The sequence below is a fragment of the Filicampus tigris genome, chromosome 14 (assembly GCF_054856515.1).
Source record: "Filicampus tigris isolate MCC_2025a chromosome 14, RoL_Ftig_1.0, whole genome shotgun sequence".
NCBI lineage: Eukaryota > Metazoa > Chordata > Actinopteri > Syngnathiformes > Syngnathidae > Filicampus > Filicampus tigris.
Window position 1 is genome coordinate 21,208,481 of NC_141230.1, and position 20,014 is coordinate 21,228,494.

General features: G+C 44.6%; 1 protein-coding gene across 1 annotated transcript in view; it reads left to right on the forward strand.

Annotated features, from left to right (window-relative positions):
- The window catches only part of lrp1bb (low density lipoprotein receptor-related protein 1Bb), a 213,756-nt gene that overhangs the window by 185,717 nt on the left and 8,025 nt on the right, over window positions 1–20,014 (forward strand). The window contains exons 70-87 of the mRNA XM_086052142.1: window positions 336–442; window positions 516–648; window positions 1,729–1,851; window positions 2,061–2,183; window positions 4,032–4,175; window positions 4,455–4,589; window positions 5,625–5,744; window positions 5,868–6,109; window positions 6,580–6,803; window positions 7,977–8,083; window positions 9,135–9,251; window positions 9,383–9,556; window positions 10,324–10,449; window positions 11,427–11,591; window positions 14,444–14,605; window positions 15,147–15,321; window positions 16,794–16,898; window positions 19,666–19,779. Coding sequence (XP_085908268.1) covers window positions 336–442; window positions 516–648; window positions 1,729–1,851; window positions 2,061–2,183; window positions 4,032–4,175; window positions 4,455–4,589; window positions 5,625–5,744; window positions 5,868–6,109; window positions 6,580–6,803; window positions 7,977–8,083; window positions 9,135–9,251; window positions 9,383–9,556; window positions 10,324–10,449; window positions 11,427–11,591; window positions 14,444–14,605; window positions 15,147–15,321; window positions 16,794–16,898; window positions 19,666–19,779 — 2,596 coding nt within the window. The remainder of the gene's footprint in view (window positions 1–335; window positions 443–515; window positions 649–1,728; window positions 1,852–2,060; window positions 2,184–4,031; window positions 4,176–4,454; window positions 4,590–5,624; window positions 5,745–5,867; window positions 6,110–6,579; window positions 6,804–7,976; window positions 8,084–9,134; window positions 9,252–9,382; window positions 9,557–10,323; window positions 10,450–11,426; window positions 11,592–14,443; window positions 14,606–15,146; window positions 15,322–16,793; window positions 16,899–19,665; window positions 19,780–20,014) is intronic.

The window sequence follows — 20,014 nt, forward strand, 5'->3', positions numbered from 1 at the left end:
ACATTCCATGTCATAGATACTATAGTGGAACGTGAAGATTGCAACCCCGAATGGACAAAAATAATACCTGCACCTCACCTACATGTTATTGTGTTTAACTCATTCACTGCCAGACATTTTCCCACCCTCTTTTACCCTAGCGTTTGAAAAAATGTGTTCCTAGGATTGAATGGCTGGACTGTGAAAAGACAAATAAATACGTCAATGGCAGTGAATGAGTTAGTAATGCGATATCGTTTTTTTTGGGGGGGGGGGCGGGGGGCTGGATTACTCAAACGAGCTGATCTATTTGGCCTGTTGGTCGTGTGATAATAATGAAGTTGATTCCTTCGCAGTGGCCCCCTCGTGTTCTGTGAACGAGTACGTGTGCGACAGCGGCGGCTGCGTGTCAGCCAGCCTGCGTTGTGACGGACACGACAACTGCCTGGATGGCTCAGATGAGGTCAGTACACGTCCGCCTCGACGAATGCGCCTTTTGGATCAGTATCGCTAAAAGTGCACGTGCGCCGTGACAGACTGGCTGCGTGAAAGAGTGCCGAGAAGATGAGTTTCTGTGCCTTAATCGAGCGCACTGTATCCCTCGACGATGGCGTTGCGATGGCGTTATGGACTGCATGGATCACAGTGATGAGGAAAACTGCAGCCAGGGTAGGTGCGATGCCAGTGGGAGTCTCGTACACTATATGGACAAAAGTCTTAATCAGATTCATATTGAGTGGGGTTTTTTGTCACAATTTGAAACAGTTCCCAGTTGGACTCAAACGATGAACCAAAGTCCAGATTTGATTTGTATCTTGGTTTCTAAACCTCCACGGGTCGATTGTTTTTTTTTTTGTCTCTGCCCATGTTTTCTTTTGTCCCTCACTTTCTGTGAAATTGTGTCTTTGAAAAAAAAAAAAGGAATTTTAAACATTTAGGGCAAATGGTCTTGTTGTGTACAATAGACACAATGCAAAGATGCAAGGGTCACTTTGAAATGTTTTGATTTAAACTCATAATGACCTCGCGTTGTTCAGCTAGCATTAGCGGTAGCCCCGGTTTGGCTCACTGTGGTCACTGGAAAAAGTAGTCACGTGACACGCGGTTTTGGAGGCTTGATGAAGAAATGTGTTGTCAAGCGCCGCCACTCACGCTGTCGTAAATCAAGTATGCGCTAACGCTAATCCGTGCACCCAACAAAACTCAGTGCAACTCTGCTTACCTTTTGACTGCGACACGGGCATCTCACTTGAAAGTGGCTGCGGATCTTCACTCAGCCTAGCCAATCCTGTCATGGACAGGAAAATTCGACCTTCTGCCTCAACCTTTTGTTTTTGCAATGAAGATACAGGACAGCGTGTAGGTAGAGAGAAAACAGGATAGAGGTCTTGGAAGTGAGGGATGAGAGAACAATGGGCACGACTGCCGCTTTAACAACCTTGACCACAGAAATATCATAAACCTTTGGGTTCAACATGAGCAAACATTGCAACCGCTAGGTGTCTTTACCCATTTTGTCGTAGTTGGATTTAGAACAACTGAGCAACGATTACAGATGCAAGTGCTTCCCACCTACAAGCCAGGGGAAAAAAAAAAAAAAAAAAAGAACACTTTAAAAGATTTGAAATCAGATGGAGTGGGAGAGGAATGGATTGGAGTCACACCTTTTGTTCACTTGAATAGACTTCTCATTGAGCGCTAACGTTGAAAATGTGTGGGGGAGTGTTTCATTCCTTTGTGTGACCGTAGGTGCTTTCTTCTGCCGGGCTGATGAATTCATTTGCAATAACACCTTGTGCAAACTTCACACATGGGTGTGTGACGGCAAAGACGACTGCGGCGACAACTCTGACGAAGACGCAGACATGTGCGGTGGGTGGGCCTCAATTGTGCTCTGCTGAACAGACAACGGAGCCATCGTCTTTTGCAAGATATTTATGAGACGCTATATCCCCCCCCCCGCCCCCCTACCACCCCCGAACCCCAACGGCGTAGATATTTAAATGTGTGCCGTGCATTTTTTTTTTCGGGGGCCCTCGCGAAGCCAAAACCATTTGCTTTTTATCTCCTTTCATCTGCAGAAAAACTTCCTTGCCCTCCCACGAGGCCATTCCGCTGCAGAAATAATCATGTTTGCCTGCGTGCCGACCAAGTCTGCAATAAAGTGGACGACTGCGGCGACAGCTCGGATGAAGAGGAGTGTGGTGAGCACGCGATGATTCAGTATACGTTCTACGTTTTATCAACTTACAAAGGGCCGATGTTGTCTATGATGCGTGTTGCGGCGCTAACATCAGCGATACAGTCACTCTAAATGTGGACAGCAAAAACAAGCCCACCTAAAAATGTTGGAAATATGCCACAAACTATGGTCCCAAAACATTTGAAGATTATTTCACTTGTCTTACTACATTACCCTTAAAATTAATTAAAAAAAAATTTTTAAAAAGTACATTCATGGCAGAGACTGCCCGTAACCTCCACTGACAACCCAGGCTAAAGTTAGCTCCCTGCCTTGAGATACGACTTTCATGTATTCCGCGACCATGCCAGAAACTCAAAACACTCTTGCGCCACGTCTGCTTTCTACACCGGAAATGACAAAACAAAATGTCACAACTCCCCAGTAATAATGGTTGTTTTTCACAGAGGTTCAAGAATGTTGATGCTTGTGAGTATTGTTGTGTTGTCTGTCCCCGTGTGTTGCTCCACCCTTTGTGTTTAAAAATCTGCTCCTTCAAGGGTTCATTCCATTTGGAATGCAGAAGGCGGCGTGCGCCCGCAAGTTGCTTGCTACGATAACTGCTGCGTCTTCTTTCCCCTTTTACGACATCCTGACATGTTCCCGCGGCGCCACACTGATTTGAGTGATGGCGCCGAGCAGGCCCGAGCGAACGGGACAAATGGCTTCATTCATATTTCACTCTTTCATCCTCTCTCTCTCTCCCCCCCTTATCTTCCTCTCTAATTCCATTGATCCGGCCATCAATCTCTCACTTCACTCCATTACCTCCCTCCATTGTACGCCTCTTCCCTCCATCCGTCTTCTCAATCTCACCTCAGTCCCATCATGCCATCCTGCTATCACTTCATTTTCTTCCTTCCGTTTTTTTTTCACCCCTCCCACATCATTGCGCAAAGATTCGATTTCCCCCTGATCTCGATATTTGTAGTTATGCCTAACAGTGAACCGATAACCAGCCACTCTACGGCGAATGCATGTAAATTAAAGTATTTTGAGCTATTTTGAACATCTCAATCTCATACATTATTGTTTGAAGCAGGAAGCTGTATTTTAGGCTTTGGACCATTTGGTAGATGTTAGATACACTATCTGGACAAAGGGAATTACACTTTCAGAAACTAAAAAAACGGATGGAAACAGCGTTTTCCTGCTTGGTTTGCAATCGGTGTTTTTGTCTCGCCCTCAATGCGTTTGATGCGCCAGGTGTTCTCCCACACCGAATTAAAAGTACAACATTTAATAGAATTTACAAACAAGAGTTGAAGACGTTTAAAATGAAAGTAAAGAAATGAAAAAGGACTCACTAAAAGAACAAAGTAGTAGTACTTTTCAAGATCCACTTCACAAGTACTTGAAAATCAAAAGATTTCATTGTGTTGGTTAAACAATGTTTTTGCAATGAACAGACGGTGCCTCGTCTTTGGCAACGTTGAGCGTGATCGACTCCACGCTTGGCTTCTTCCGGGCTCCTTTGCAGCCCAGTTGTTAGTGGAAGCAGTGCATGTCAGCTTGCGATGACGGAGACATATTGCAAGTAATGAAATTCCTTTCAGTCAAACGTGTCATAAATATTGAGGAGGAAATAAGACATGGATCATTCCCATGGCATTTAAAGGGTGCACACGGTCGTTACGTTTCATTAGTCTTATGAGGCAGGAAAAATTCTCCCCCGTAAGGTGTCCCCCGGTCCCAAAGAGTTTGAGAACCCCTGCCTGAACTTTTTGTTTGTATATGGTCTGAAGCTTTTTAAAAGTCTTGTCTTGTGATATTTCCCCTCCCCCCACCCCCTCTCCCCGGGGCACCAAAGCAGAGGTGGCGGCTGGAAGACCTCGGCCTTGCGGGAAGACCGAGTTCACCTGCAATAACCGACGCTGTGTCTCCATCCAGCTGCAATGCGACCTCTTCAACGACTGCGGCGACGGTGGCTCCGACGAGCAGGACTGCAAAGCCCGTGAGTCGGCCGGCCGCTGACGCAGATCCGAGCCGTCCAAAACTACTGGCTGGCGCCGCGAGGTTATCGGGAGGCGAGGCTAGCTCCTCGTGTTAGCTGCGATGTTGTGTTGTGCGCGCTAATGCGTGTAGGGCCCTGCTTGCGAGTTACGTTGCATGCGATGCGAAAGCCCTTGCTGCCCTTTTGCCTTTTGCGCGTCAAAAGGCAAAGCACAGCAGGTGTCTGAAATGCCGAGGGCGGGTGTGTAATCAAAAAGGCTGTGTTTTTTTTTATTTGCAGTCTCCAGCGGCGATGTATGTGGCAAGAAAACAAATCCATGCGGAGAGGACGCCATATGCAACCAGACGAACGCAAACGCAGTGTGTCAGTGCAAAGCAGGCTTCAAGAGGAATCAGAAGTCGGGCCAATGTGATGGTAATTGATTATCTTTTTTCAGGGGGCTGGGGGGGTTCATTCACTGTCATATATGAATGTAAATAGTTGTTGGGCTGTGCACAAATCACTGGTGACTCGAACTGAGAGGCGTATTAGCGGATAAAAAGGAATGCCGAACCCTAATTTTGTTTGCTATAAAGTGTTTGTGTGTGGGAATGTTTAGCAGGCTAGTGAGCGTTAAATTAAACTGTTTAGCAATCAGTCAGAAAAGCCTGTCCAGGCAATGTTTCAACGCCTTTGTCGTTACTTCGGCCGTTGGCCTCTGACGCCGTCCTAGCGTGGTGGAAGGTTGCAAACATGGATGTTGGATTGGACAAATGAACCCTTGCAGGTTAGCTTAGCGCTAGCTAGCTGGTACGAATGGATTTAAAACCTTACCAAATGCGGAATAAAAACTGTGAGCAAGGAGTCTTGGAAGTTAAAATAAGTTATTTTACACTAAAAGGAAAACGTTTCCATAGGTGAGGCAGCTGCGTTAGCATGTCAGTATACACTGGCATATGTTTTCCAAAAAGTAAAGGAGGCTTTGGACAACGTGGTGTGGATAAAGCGCCATATAAATGCACTCCCATTTGCCATGAAACATTATGATCAAATTGGAGTTTTCATTTTTTGAACTATGACGTGCAAAAGTACAATTAGTAACCAATTTGAGGTTATCCGCAATTTGCTGCTTCAACGCTAAACGAATAGAAAACGCGGATGTTGTAGTATGACGTATGTATCTCGAAGTCCACCCACGGGAGATACTTGCTATGAACATGAATTCCTGATCCGAGTTTTATTTGACACTCTCATCATTACGAAATGTGGAAATTGTCAAAAAGTGGACTCACCAGCTTGTCAGCACAGCGACGTTTCCTTTGAACTTTGCCCAGTCGCTCTTTGCCGGTGCTGTAACAAATAAGTCAACAATACCTCAACGTGTCGACATCAATATTCTCCGCCCTTACGGTCACGTTGATACGTTGAAAGCAACCACTTTGTCCACGTGTGTGTTGTCGTTATTTCCAGAGACAAACGAGTGTCTGCAGTTTGATACTTGCCCTCATTACTGCACCAACACCAAAGGATCTTTCAAGTGCACATGTGACAGAAATTATAAGGAGATCGATGGAAACTGCATAGCCAAAGGTACGACGCTCATCGGGCTTCGTAGCCGCCGTCGCTGTTCTCGTCAGACGACCTTCGGTCTTTTTCAAGTGGAACCAAGCTAATTGTGTGCTGCTTTCTTCCTTTTCTCAACTGTGCCGGCAGGACCGGAGGATCGAGTGCTCTACATAGCTAATGACACTGAAATCCGAAGTTTTGCGTATCCATTTAACCAGAGCCACGGGCACAAAGTGCTCGCACAAATTGAGGACAATGCGCGCATTATTGGGATGGATGCTTTGTTTCACCAGCAGAAGTTTATCTGGGCTACCCAATTCAACCCCGGCGGAATATTTTACAAAGAAAGTACGGAAAGAAGTCAAACAAAAACAAATATCCGAAATATTGTAAGTATCTACAACCTGTTGTTTATAAAAATGGATCGTTTCAAGACAGTTTACTATGTCGCTCCAGATTGAGTTATACTTAATTTGTAGCTACATTTAAGTATTTTATACTATATATTTTACTACACTTACCCTATATATTATTATATTTTTAATAATAATGGCAAGATTTTGATTGCATTTTCAAAAAAATGTGTGTTTTCATTGAAAGTGCCAGAGAGGAATTCATTGGCTTGGATGTTTGTATTGTGTATTGTAGTGAAATCAAGTGTTGTCGAAGCGCGCTGCTTTGTATTGTCATATTTCGATTACCGTTTGGCAAAACGCGTCAGTGTGATGCAAATGAATGCACACTCCCGTTTTGCGAAACGAATACCTCAGTGACACTCTGCAACTTTCAGCGCAGCAAATTGGAGTCTTGTTAACGTTACGTTTTCATCCGACTTTTGTCATTGCTCGATTGTTTCCAGTGTTCTGACTTTCGACGACCCAGGGACATTTCCGCCGACTGGATCACCGGCAATATCTACTGGACTGACCACTCGCGGATGCACTGGTTCAGCTATTACACGGCGCACTGGACTAAATTACGATATTCCATCAATGTTGGACAACTCAAGGGACCAAATTGCACACGCTTAATTACAGACATCGCTGGCGAGCCTTACGCCATTGCTGTAAACCCCGGCCGAGGGTAAGTGGGGCTATGGGACTTCACGATTATATTTGCTGATACCGTGACTATTATACGTTACTCTTTGACTCGGACCCATCATGATGATATGCTCAGCAACCCCAGATGTCCGGTACACTTGAAATCCAAAGAGCTGTATGAAAAATGCAGTTTTTTCGAGATGTTGTGTGTTAACACCGCTAGCATAATAAAACCTAGAGACACGCTCACGCAGGAGCTGCTGTCGACCACAGCCCACACCCAGACACTCACAGGCAGACCAACATCACACGCCACCCCACCAAGCGCCGCCTCTTAAAGGCACATGTCTCACATTACTTCCGGTTGTATATGAGAGGGGTAAAACATTTTAAACATTTTAAACATTTTAAAAATGTTTTTTTAGATGCTTTCTATACTGCAGACTTTCACCTCTTGCGGTTGTCGAAGGCTTTAAATTGTCCATCAGCCTGAGTGGGTTTTTTTCCTCTGTGGCTGGTAATTGACTGGTGACTGGATAAGTGGTCGAAAATAGATGAAAATGTCTGTACAGCCTTTTCTTTTTTTTTTTTTTTTAATCCCATCATTAGATTGTGAAAGGAGTACCTAATGAACTGTCCGGCAAATGTATATAATCATCATCATCCTATGTTAACGTTGCTGATGACACATCCTTAGACGTGAGCAGCACGTCCGCTCTTTGAGAGTCGTACGTGTTTAATCGTCTGATATTTCGAAAGCTTTGCAGTGTTAACCAGCTGGACTCTAATTGTGTATGCTCGCCAGTAGAGACTGAGCAGGTAATGTACTGTACACTTGTTTTTTATACGATAGCTGCCTGCCGCATTCAAATACAACCTAATGAGATGGCTAACAGTGAAGCAAAACAATAAGGCAAATGTGCGGCCAGCCAATGGCTCAGATCTCGTTAGCTGAGCTTTGATGTTATCGATTTTTCACGTTGGAACCCCCCATAAAACAACAACATACTGTAGCGTTGAAAACAGTTGATGGATGAGGTCCTTACAGATGAGCCACCTCATTCATTTCATTTATGTCAGAAAGCGTCATTTTAATCATATTATCACAGATACAGCTCTACGGCATACGGTTGACACAGATATATCTGGGATGAAGCTGATTATTAACCAATGTGTACTTCCTGACGTCAGCCAGTGTTGCTCTGTCATGCAGGATGATGTACTGGAGTGTAGTAGGCGACCACTCTCATATCGAAGAATCCGCCATGGATGGTTCTTTACGCAGGGTGCTTTTGGAGAAGAACCTCAGGAGACCAACGGGTAGGTCCAGCCATTGTCTACTGAGCATGTTTTGCTTGTTTGGGGTTTGAATAGAACTCATTAGGTTAATTGAAGACTGTAAAACAACTTTAAGTGCGACTGGTTCGTGTATATGTGCCTTGTGATTGACTGGCAACCTGTCCAGTGTGTACGTTTAAAAAAAGTAGGCAGGCTTGGCTTCAGTTTAGTTTAACCCGAAGTAGGCTTTACACCATCAAGATTTTGGAGCCGATCAGTGAGCTTTAAAACAACGATCTGCGGGGGATTGCGAACGGCCCGGCCCACAAATAGACAAAATTTGTGTATACAGGCCATATTTTCCGGACTATAAGTCGTGACAGCCCCAAAATGCATATTTCGCTAGAAAAAATACATACGTAAGACGCACTGGAGTATAAGTCGCTTTTTTTTTTTTTTTTAATATCACGATAATTGCATCAAATGACAATGATCCTCTCATTTCAAAATATTGGTAGTTGTTAAGTTGTGGTTATACATAAAACAACAGCAAGGAAATGTATACAAATGAAACTTACCACAGCCTCTGAAGTAGCTGTTTTTCCTTTTTTTTTTTTTAATAGGGAAACAGTGCTGAACTAGTTTTGCGCATCAGCTCTGGCCTCCTTTAATTCAAGCGGCAACATTCTGTTGTGTTTTTCAGAGCGAGGAATTCATCATCTGTGGAAAACCTATTTAAAACACCCAGCCTGGCTCTCAATTATCTAGTCAAACGCTGTGCAGAAAGTAAAAGTGATTCATTGGTTTGGAATTGTAACGTAAGCATTCCTAAACGCGACTATCCAAAGTGCAGTGCGCAACACGCTGAGATCTACTTTGTAATTTCCACACGGGACAATTGATTGTTGAAAGAAAAACAAGGCAAAGGGTAGAACCACCGTTCACCCGTCCCCCCCGCCCAAAAAAAAAAGGTGGCTTCACATTTCAGCTGGAGGGTCGTGACCTTCGCTTCTCCCGTTGCCGCTCGACTTGCAGCAAGATCTCTGTGTAGTTTGTACGGTAAATAAAAGTCTTTGTTTCCCCATCCCCGCAGGGCTCGCCATTGATTATTTCAATCAACGTTTGTACTGGGCTGATCCGGAGCTTTCGCAGATTGGCAGCGTGAGATTGGATGGTTCCGACCCGCTGATGACGATCAATGAGAGACATGGTAATTTCTGGCATACAATGTCTCACTTTCCCAAAGCAAGTTCAGATCGGACTTTTTATTTATTTTTTTCTTCATCAAACGAGTATGGAGTCTGTCGTCTCAGAAGCTGTGTTCTTGTGCTGTCTTGACAGGTATCTCCCAACCTTATAGAATCGATTTATTCGAAGATTACATCTATGGAACGGGACTCAAACACGAGGTCTTCAAGATTCACAAGTTTGGCAAACAGTCGGTGGAGTTTTTTAACTTGGGTGTGGACAAAGCCACCAATGTTTTGATCTCCCACCGATTCAAACACCAAGATGGTAAATTTCATTTTTTTTTTTTTTTTGTCTTTCCTAACGAACGCAGTGCACATGATCACACACCATGAGGTTTGGAATGTGGTCAAATAGCGATCGGCAGGCCCATTATGTTACCGAATTCACGCTTTCTGAATGTGTTCTGAGGTCATCGCGCAACAGCAGGATGGAGTTATCCAACCGCATTCAAATGGAGTCAGTTGGTCAATTTTTCAAAGGGAAGCGTTCCTGTCCCTGAGGGACTCATTAGACCTGGCATGCAATGTGTGGGCTGAGATGCGCGTCGAAAGCTTTGACATGAAGCCTGCGTGTCCCCCAATAACCTGTGGATTTCTTTTACGACTTTTTTTTCCCTCCATGTATATGGCGTGTCATGCATACTCTAAAGTGTACATTTTGATTTATGAACAATTTGTCACGCTTGATTGATATTCCTTCGCAAAACCTCAACCGCGTCAATATCGGCATGCTAATTTCCACTATGGAACCGAGTACTATTTTTGATGAAATCTTTTTGGGATATTTGATGTTGTTCTTCAGCGCAGCTCAAGGTCCAGTAATCAATTAGACGTTCCTCGGCACATCCACGCCGCTTGAGTATTCAGTTCGGTTGTGATGTGCATGTTAAATTGTGCAAATCTTCATCTGTGTGTCTCTCCGGGCCATAAGAAATATTCCATCCTTCAAAATAGTAACACAGTAAAATATTTGAATTCACCACTCCTCCCAAAATGTATCACGGACCCACTCTTACTTTTCCTTCCCAACAGCGTCAAATCCATGCCTGAGGACGTCTTGTGATTTCATGTGTTTGCTCAACCCAACGGGTGCCAGATGTATTTGTCCGGAGGGCAAAATGCTGATCAACGGCAGCTGTAGTGATGTCAACACCTCAGGTGGGCTTATACCTTGCTTCTATGGCACGGTTATGCTGCATTATGGAAAACTGGGCGGGAGGAAATATCAGGGCACCAGCTAGCACATAAAAGACACCCCCCAAAATACTTTTCCTGTAGTCGAAAACCTGACTGCGTGAATATTTGCGTGTATGCACAGTATGCTGTAATGTTGTCAGAATTAGAATAACAAAAATAAGAATCCCAGACTGAGCTCCTGTAAGGGGAGCACAGTATGGATAGGGGGGGGGGGGTGTCACACACACACAGACTAGCACATGTGGAGGTGGGGGGGGGGGGGGTGTCAGGGTGGGAAACATCACAGCCAGAATCCAGCAAGGCGCCACCGCATCCCATTCTGCAGTTGCGCCATAATAGAGGACGTGAAATTGGTTGCGGGGGGGAAGCCGACGAAGGCGTCTTTCGGTGCAAACGCGAACGGTTGTTTGTATTCACGTGTGCCCTGCGATTGGATGACGACCAGTCCGGGGCGTGGCCTGGCCTGAAGCCAGCTGGGATCGGCTCCATCTTCCTCGCTCACCTCACAAAGCAGTAGAGAAAATAGATGGAGTAAGTTCTGCTTGTCACGTCCCTCCTCTTCGTGTTCCCTTGATGCACGTAGGCAGACCTCGTAAGCTCCAAGTACCAGACAGTATTTACTACCTCCCAGCTCTCTCCAACGCAGCATTAGGATGACTTGTGGTTGGATTTTGCAGCGTATTAGGATATAAAGCCTAGAAATTGCATAGCATTAACTACTGATACGCTGATTAAATCCAAAAGTATAGCTTCACATGTGACTTTTCCACCGTTATATTTTTCCGTATGCCTTTTCTTGTAGCTTCTGTGGTTGTTGTTGTTGTTCCTAATTAACTGTACAGGATTCACAGCACACGCAGTCTGAGTTTGTTGTGCTTACTGTGATTGATTTCCACAATAAGAAATGTGGACTTTTTTTTTTTTCTCCCGTGGCGAAGGTGAACTGTGCCGTCCCCCCTGCGAGAACGGAGGCCGATGCTTAGCCAATGAGAAAGGAGACTGGAGGTGCTACTGCTGGCCTGATTTCTCGGGTGAGCGCTGCGAGGTCAACCACTGCACAGACTACTGCCTCAACGGAGGAACCTGCATGGGCTCACCGCTAGGTAAGACGCCTTCACAAATGTGGCGCTGGAGCCCTGCACAAGTTCTGTTACGTGCCAGTCGCAATAGTTGCCGCGATCGTTTTGGTTCATCTTTAACTTGACATCTGCTTGTCAAAAAAAAGGGTGGGATTGTCATCTGTCTACTCACAAGCAGCCAGCCCGTACAGCTGATGCTTCTTGTTTTACTGTAGACCCCCAGGGAGTCCTCTGCAATAGACAAAGTGGCATTTTAAATGTGGGCGGCTTCAGGCCATTTCCTTCTTGCACAATGAGCCAGTGAATAGTAACATTTCACCAGCTCTCTTTCTTGCATGGTATCCTCGCGGCGGTTCTGCCGCTTTTGCAAGCTGGGCACTTTTGCGAGGTCTCTTTCCACTAAAGTTGATTTGAGTTTGTTATGGAAGACATTTTGGGGGCATTTGGATTGTCAAGTGCGGAACGGCCATCGAACACGACTATGCAGTGGTGCTTTGAGATACGCGAGCCCATTAGCTTAATTGCTAACACAATAACACCATTGATGAGCTAACAAATAGCATTAGTGTCTTCTTCGCTTCTTTCAGCAACAGATACTTGAGCACACAATACTCACCGGCGTGTATTCTTCATCCTCCGCTAAGAATGGCACGCTACTGTGGCTTACCGAACCATTGCGAGCGTCTTCTGCGCGTATATCCGTCTGTCTGGCTAGGCGCGCACGCCAGGAGGAACGGCACAATAGATGTCGTTACTGCATGTTTTTATAAAGTACAGCATTACAGATTGCTGTTAAAAACACAATGCAAACATTTTTGTTGGGCTAAACTAGTATCTGAAGGCACCACTGTATGGACAAGAGTGTTGGCGCGCAATGAATTATTCCCCGTAATTCATCATTACGTTTTTTTGTCTGCTTCATTTGTAGGACCAGTTTACCAAAATGACTTTTTCTGTCCCCTAGTTCACAAAGCCAGGGATATTTCATTTCATTTGCGTCTTTGTGTTTCCACTTACCGAGCACTAAAATCTTCACTCCGGTGAATGTCAAGCGAGTTGGTGAAATGGACGTCATGGTTTTAGCGAAGATTTTTCAACGCTCTGACAACTCAGCCGGACATTTACGTATGTGTCGGCTATCAATAGCTAACACTGATAACACTGTTACGTAGCGCTTCTTCTGTTTAAACACTGCAGCTCGCCTTACTTACCTGGATATTGCCCCCCGGCCGAGCTGCCGACTCATGGGCAGAGAAACTGTGTGGGGAATGGTGTTGGTGTAAAACGGAATTGAGCCTGACTTGCTTACAGACACATTTTGTGGTTAAAAGGCAGTTTAACAAAAGATTTATTTGGTGATGTAATTTCACACTTGATGGTTGGCCAGGCCCTGCAGAGACCCGACTATTTGTATACAAACAATTAACAAGTCAATTTTCCATTCTATATGCCCTTTAAGTTGCCTGGGATTGATTTCTACTTTAGCGCTACCGTTGTGCTCATGTTCCACAGTCGACTAATGAACTCCTAATGAGGGGCCAATTGTAACGAAGACAGAGTTGTGCATTTTATCGTGTGCGCAGACATTTTGCTGACGATTATGTCACTGGAAGTAGAGAACAGCCATCAAAGAGCGATTTGTTTCTGATGGCATGAATTGTCAATCGTAAACACAGGAAACCATTTCAGTCTCACTTATTTATGAGAATATGATCCATATAAAGTGTAGTGGAGAATGTTGCAGGTGTATTTTCAAATGTTACAATTCCATCTGTTAATCCAACACATACACACATACGCACACAAAAAAACGCGTTACTGTACATGGTCATTTTTTTCCCCAAAAAACGGCTTACTATATATGGTCGTTTTTTTCACAAACGACGCCTAACTATACATGGTCGTTTTTTTTGTAACAAAAGACGCCTTACTATATATACATGGTCGTTTTAAAAAAAAATGGCGGGGTTATTTAAAAAAAAAAAAACGCCTAACTATACATCGTATTTTTTTTTTTTTAAACTCCTTACTATACTTGGTGGGGGGTTTTCACAAAAAACACCTTTTTTTTACAAAAAACAAAACATGGTGTTTTTTGTTTTTTTTTAAAAACACTTTTTTTTTTTTTTTTTTTTACAAAAAACCCACCATGTATAATAAAGCGGTTTTAAAAGTTTTTTTTTTGTGGAAAGAAACGACCATGTATAGTAAGGCATTTTTTGTAGAAAAAAAAACATGTATAGTGGGGCGTGTTTTGTAAAAAAAAAACCAAAAAACTAGCATGTATAGTAAGTTGTTTTTTAAGAAAAAATGACCACTTTGATGTGGACGGCTGGCACTGGTGACGTGTCCTACCATTTTAATCTATTATCAACATAATAAATTAGCTAAATGTATTCTTCTTATTATTTATTTCTATTTTTCAGGACATTGAATGAGCGATTATCCAATTATGTTAAAGCACGATGAATGATGCCAAATTTGGTGACCCAAGCAAAGAGCCGTTTTTGTATTTTTCATTTTTTTGAAAAGTAGTTATTTTGGGGGTGCGAGATTCTGCCCGACAGCGATGACATGAGTTGTAGCAACCATCCATCCTTTTGTTTTCCAGTCGCGCTTGTCCTCATCAGGGGCACAGCGTGCCTGAGCCTCTCACGGCTGATTTGGGCTAAAAGTCGGGCTACGCCCGGGACTGGTCCCCGGCACGGTCCCATTTCCATTCACACGTTTGGACGATTTCGATGCGGGAGCGAGTCGTAGCGCCGTTTGAAAACCGACGCAAGCACGGCATCATCAATTTCTAGACGAATGTCTCTGGTTTTCTGTACACTCCCTAATCGCCCCCCCCCCCCCCTCTCACGTCTCCATTTCTCTAGGTAAGCCTACTTGCCACTGTCCTCTGGGCTTCTCGGGGCCGTTCTGCGAAAGGAGGATATGCCAAAACTACTGTTTGAACGGCGGAACGTGTGACGTCACTCAGGGGAACCAGCCCGTGTGCCGCTGTTTGTCCGAATACACGGGAGAGCGCTGCCTGTACCGTGAGTCGCGCGCCTCCAAATTGCCCAAAACACTTGAGATGCATGTCGGCTTCACATGATTGACACAAACACGCCTGATCAAACAGCGGAGGAATTGAACTCGGATGCGTTTGCAAACCTACGCGTTTAAATTGGGGCGTGCGGCAAACGCTTCCCCTGAAGCGTTACGCCCCCCCCCCCCCCATCCCCCTCCATAAATATCACATTTTCGAATAAACAAAGTGAAAATGGCACAATCACACAACCGTCGGGTGTTTCTGTGCAAAAGTGATAATGATTTTATTGTCTTTTTCCCCACACTGCTTTGTAATTATTGTTAGTGGGGGAAACAATTTTGGCTCCACATCATTAGGATCCCTCCTCCCGTTGTTTGCCCAACGGGTGAAATGTTTTCAACTGTGGCTAAGATGCCATTTGATAAGGATAATTAAGTCCCATTAAAAGCTTCCACAAGTCCAATTAAAGCAGCTCCGGCTACATTCACGGTGCGTTATTAACATCTGCTGTCGCTGTCTCTGTCGTTTCTCGAAACGGGAACCAGACATTTGTCACCACTACTGCGTCAACTCCAAGGCGTGCACGCTGTCCAGTAGCGGCTACGTGGAGTGCGTGTGTCCAGCCCGGTTCGAGGGAAACAAATGCGAGGTGGACAAGTGCCTGCGATGCCACGGCGCCCCGTGCCTCATTAACGACGAGACGGCGGATGTGGTTTGCAAGTGAGTGGTCGCCTTCCGCTTCTCGCGTTGCGCTCGCTCGGAGTAGACCTTTGCGTTATTTATATTACTATTTATTATTTATATATTTGGCAAATCCCCGACGTGCGCAACACGTGAAATCATCGCGTAATCGTCCACCGTACAGTGGCGCCCTGAGAACATTTTGGGAGATGCCATCTAGTTTCTCAGCTTCGAAAGAGACTCGAAACTGATTCTTGCCCTTGCTTACAAGGCAGCAGTCCATGAAAATAAGAAAATTGTTTAGTAGCTTGCCATTTTTCCCTGCGATGGTACGCACTACAAAATGCCGGTGTTGTTTTTCTAACCCACTCACAGGGTAGCGGTGGATTTTGAGCGGATGGGGTTACTTTTAGCCAAGGTTGGCTTCATTTATTTTGACCCGGCAGATTGAGTGGAAAACTGGGTTTGGGCTGGCTGAAAAGCTGAAGTTCCAGTTTACGCAACTCAACTCAGCTGTATTTCTAAAGCACTTAAGATAAGCAACGCTGTCTACAAAGTGCTGTACATGGAGCAAAATGAAGTCATACAACAACAAACAATAAAACAAATTCAAAGTGAGGAATGTGAGCAGTTCCTGGTTCCTTGTTCTCAGAAAATGCTGGTCGGTCATCAAATTTGTATTCTTTGTAAGCACAGTTATACTGACAATTTCCTGGTAGCTTTAACTCATCAGTATGCGTCGTTTTTCCCTCCCTGTTGGATCAAAATCAAGAGCCAATGAGCGGGGGCAAAATCCTCAACCAGAAGCACTTGCTATAAATAACCCAGCATGGGCGTGTTGCCTTTTAACCCCAGCGCCGGGTTAGCGATTTCACACTATTCGGGTAACATTCAATCGCTGTTTTTTTTTGTTTTTGTTTTTTTCTGGAAATGGAAACAGCTTGCAGCCTCTTTTATGAAGATTTGCTCACCGTCTGCCAAATTCACTGCTACCATACAGCACTCCATTTTTTTTAATTTTTTTTGCCGGCAAAGACAAATGGTCCGAACCACGTCTCGGATTTCGTATACACTCGAAAGGAGAGTGAGTCCAATTTCAAGGCACCACTGCACATTTCTCTCACACAATGAGGCATTGACAGTCGATTGCATTTTTTTTTTCTCCCGATAAACACATACAAAGTGCACAACTGGTGAATGTCCATCATTGCCGTCCAATGACAACGAGGATGTCAAATGACCATTTTTTGAGGGGGCGGGGGGGGGTCATGAATAAAAACGAACCGCTATGACAGGTTTGATACCCGAAATGTACACTTTTGCCATTTTTTTTTTTTTTTCCTTGAATGCACCTGAGGGGAAAAGCCGAAAGGATAACAACAACTGCGTTTTGCTTCTGATGGCATATAAATGGCGACCAAACCAACCAAATATTCTCAATAAACCGCCGTTCGTTGCATTAGTTTGCTCTCCACTTTGTCACAACAAGTCATTATTTCCTCCCCGCTCAGTTGCACAAATGGGCGAATTGCACCGAGCTGTCAGCTGTGTGACGGATATTGCTACAACGGAGGCACCTGTCACCTGGACCCCGACACCAACCTGCCTTTCTGCCAGTAAGTCACTCACTACTTCGCGGCGGCACAGACACACTGTGCGATTATTCTCAGCCTCGCCGCCACATATGCAAATGGCGCTTCTTTAGCCCCCGCTAAGCCACAACCGAGAACCGTCGCCGGGTCCCAATTGCCTGCTCGGAGACTCACACAGCCTCGTAATATTCCTACGCAACGCGCCGCCTGAACGCAAGTCGTGTTTGATGTCACACTGCGGAGGCCGTGGCACCGCATGGGGCTGGGTGCCAGAGCGCCATCTTAGGCTGCGTGACACGTCGCTGTGGCTTAAGGCGCTCGCGCGGATAAAAAAAAAAGAGAAAAAAAAAAAATCCTGTTCATAGCTTGCCATTTTGAGCATATCACACGAGTCCTCCTTGCAGGGAAGAGCTCGTGTCAGGTTTCCGTGACTCTTTTCAGCCGTAGGATTTAGAAGTTTGCTCTCTAGAAAGAAAGGGGGTACGTGTCAGTCATTTAACCTGACAAAAAAAAAAGATGTACGGCTTCCAAGCATGGCCCCGCAGATTCATATCAGCGGAGCGATAATCGCATGCAGCGCTTTGTTGAAAATTTCTTCAAGGGGGAAATTGGAAATCCTTTCTTCTCAAGCCCAACGCTCTGCATTTTTAACTGCCCTTTGTCCCGGGCTTGCTCGCTTGAAATTTGTACTCGTCTCACAAATTCAAGTGGATAGAATCAATTTCTATGCAAATGATTCCATCCTATTGGATGAGGTCAACAGATCTGATCGCAGGGTTTATTATTTCCTAAAAGGAACAGGAGATGTACGTGGAGGTACGTACAACTTTATCACAACTCTTTACTTCTCACGTAATACCGAACGTACGAGGCCAAACTGCATCGCTTCGGTGGATAAGCCTAGGGAGTTGTCGCGCCAAAAAGACGGTGGCTAGAAAAGAATTCTTCAAGTATACTTTTCCCACCATACGGGGGGGAAAAAAATGACGAAAAGTTAACAAAATAATTATATATATAAACCTGTGAATATGGGAATTCATGGAACCGAATGTTGAGCATGCGGTCTGCTGTACAATATTGCAAGCATGTGAATCGGTGTTTACAATTGCAGACGATGTGCAAGGTCGTGAAGGTATCTGAACGTGATTGGATGAGGCGTCAGGGGGTGGGGCCGGTGCCCGAGGACCACGGGGAACGTTGTTGCAACCCTATTCTATAGGGAACTTTCCTCCCAAACCATATCATTGTACAGATGTAACGTTTATAATGTTTGGCTTTCAATTTTAGGTTTCTTCTTGCACAGCTTGCGATTATAACTCAGCAGGTATTGGTCCGCGGCCGGCTCTGCGTCCTTTTTCCCAATGACGATGGCGCTGGCAGCTGTGATTTAGAAGCGCAGGTCCTCAAATTTAGGCAATGTTTGGATTCGTCTTGAATTCAGTGACTTTGGAATCCATTCACAATTTTTCCTTCCTACAGCACTCAAGGTTGCACTCCCTGGCCCGCTCGCGTTTTTGTCAAAAGAGCTCGAGCGAGGCTCGAGTGAGGCTCCAGAGGTCTCGCTCCATCCTGCTGTCACATTCAACTGCAATACACGATGTGGATTTTGTCTCGCCAGGATAGTTGACGGCCTTTGCTGCAATTGAGTTATCGTTGTTTCGTTTTTTTCACGTAAAGTTGTAGATGCAATTAAAGAGGCTTCGGTTGTGTCGATGGCCTTTAAACCTAAAAAATACGTTGGTGCCTTGACATATAAGTGACCCAATTTATGAGTTGTTCTTGTTTTTTTTTTTTTGGGCGTATAGTGAACAATTCTTCAAGGAGGCTTCAAGAAAAAAACAAAGACAAATACATGTATATTTAAATCAACCAAATAGGTTTGCCTTAAAGTATGCTATCTTAATGCTAATACATAATTAGGAATTCTATAGACATGCTAACGAATAGCATCTATGAGGCAGTATTATAACTCTTTTGAGCAACACAATAACAGTACTGCCAGGCATATATTCTTTATCTTCTGCGCAAAATCATCTCTATTACCGCCATTTACTGAGACACTTAGGGTAGTTGTTAAATTCCTCTTTGTTTGGGTCTGCGTGACTGGATTATACAGAGCCCCCGCCCACATCCAAGTTGCGCACACCAGAAGGAGCCGTAAAGTAGCAATCATGTTGCGCAATCGGTTGAATTTGATTTTCACTTCATGTTTTGATAACGTCAAATATTACGGCTATTTTCTTTATTTTTTTAAAGAAAAGTTTTGAAAAAGTATTTATTGTTTTTGGGGTGCAGATGCCGCTGGATTGATGTCATTTTCATTCATTACAATGGGGAAAGATCATTTGAGACGCGGCGGTTTTGAGAAGAAATTCAACTTGCGTCTCAAGGCACCACTTTCCGGTATATGTTTTGGGGAATGTTGCATTTTCCGTTCAAGTTTTGAATGTCCTGTTTATATGGTAGGATGCATTATTTGGTCTACTTCCCGAGTAGTCAAAAGTAACACCTGGTGAGAGATGATTTGCTTTTAATGAATTAAGAGGTGAGATCATACCAATTATTTTCCTTTCACCGGCGAGCAACAGAGCTGTTGGGGTGTACTCTTTATCTTTTTTTCCCTTTCCTGCGACATGGCTCACGCACGCACCCTATCTTCTCCTTCGACTCCACTAAAAGGCTCCGGCGTGTCAACGCGGCCGCGTCGATGCTGACGGCGAGGTCGACTAGTGTGCTCTTGGAAATAAAAGGCCCTTTGCTCACTCCGCTACCAATTTTTTTTTTTTTGCAGCTGCACATCAGGGTTCAAGAACCAACGTTGCGATGAGCTGGCCAACCCCTGCGATTACTTCTGTCAGAATGAGGGGCTGTGCACGTTAACGGCTCTTAACAAACCCCGCTGCAAGTAGGTCACCTCGCCAGCCGCTTTGTTGACGCCTCACTCAAACGCCATCATGTAGCCCGTCCAGGACCAAGGGCTCCTCTTTGTACCACCTTGTAGTAACTCTTGATGTAACAAGTGCTCCAAAACTACATTAGCGAGGATGATTACATAGCGTCCCCCGCGGAGAAGATGATTACTGCCTGTCCTTTTTTTTTTTTTTTTTTTTTTTTTTTTGATTGACGGGTCAATCAAGATG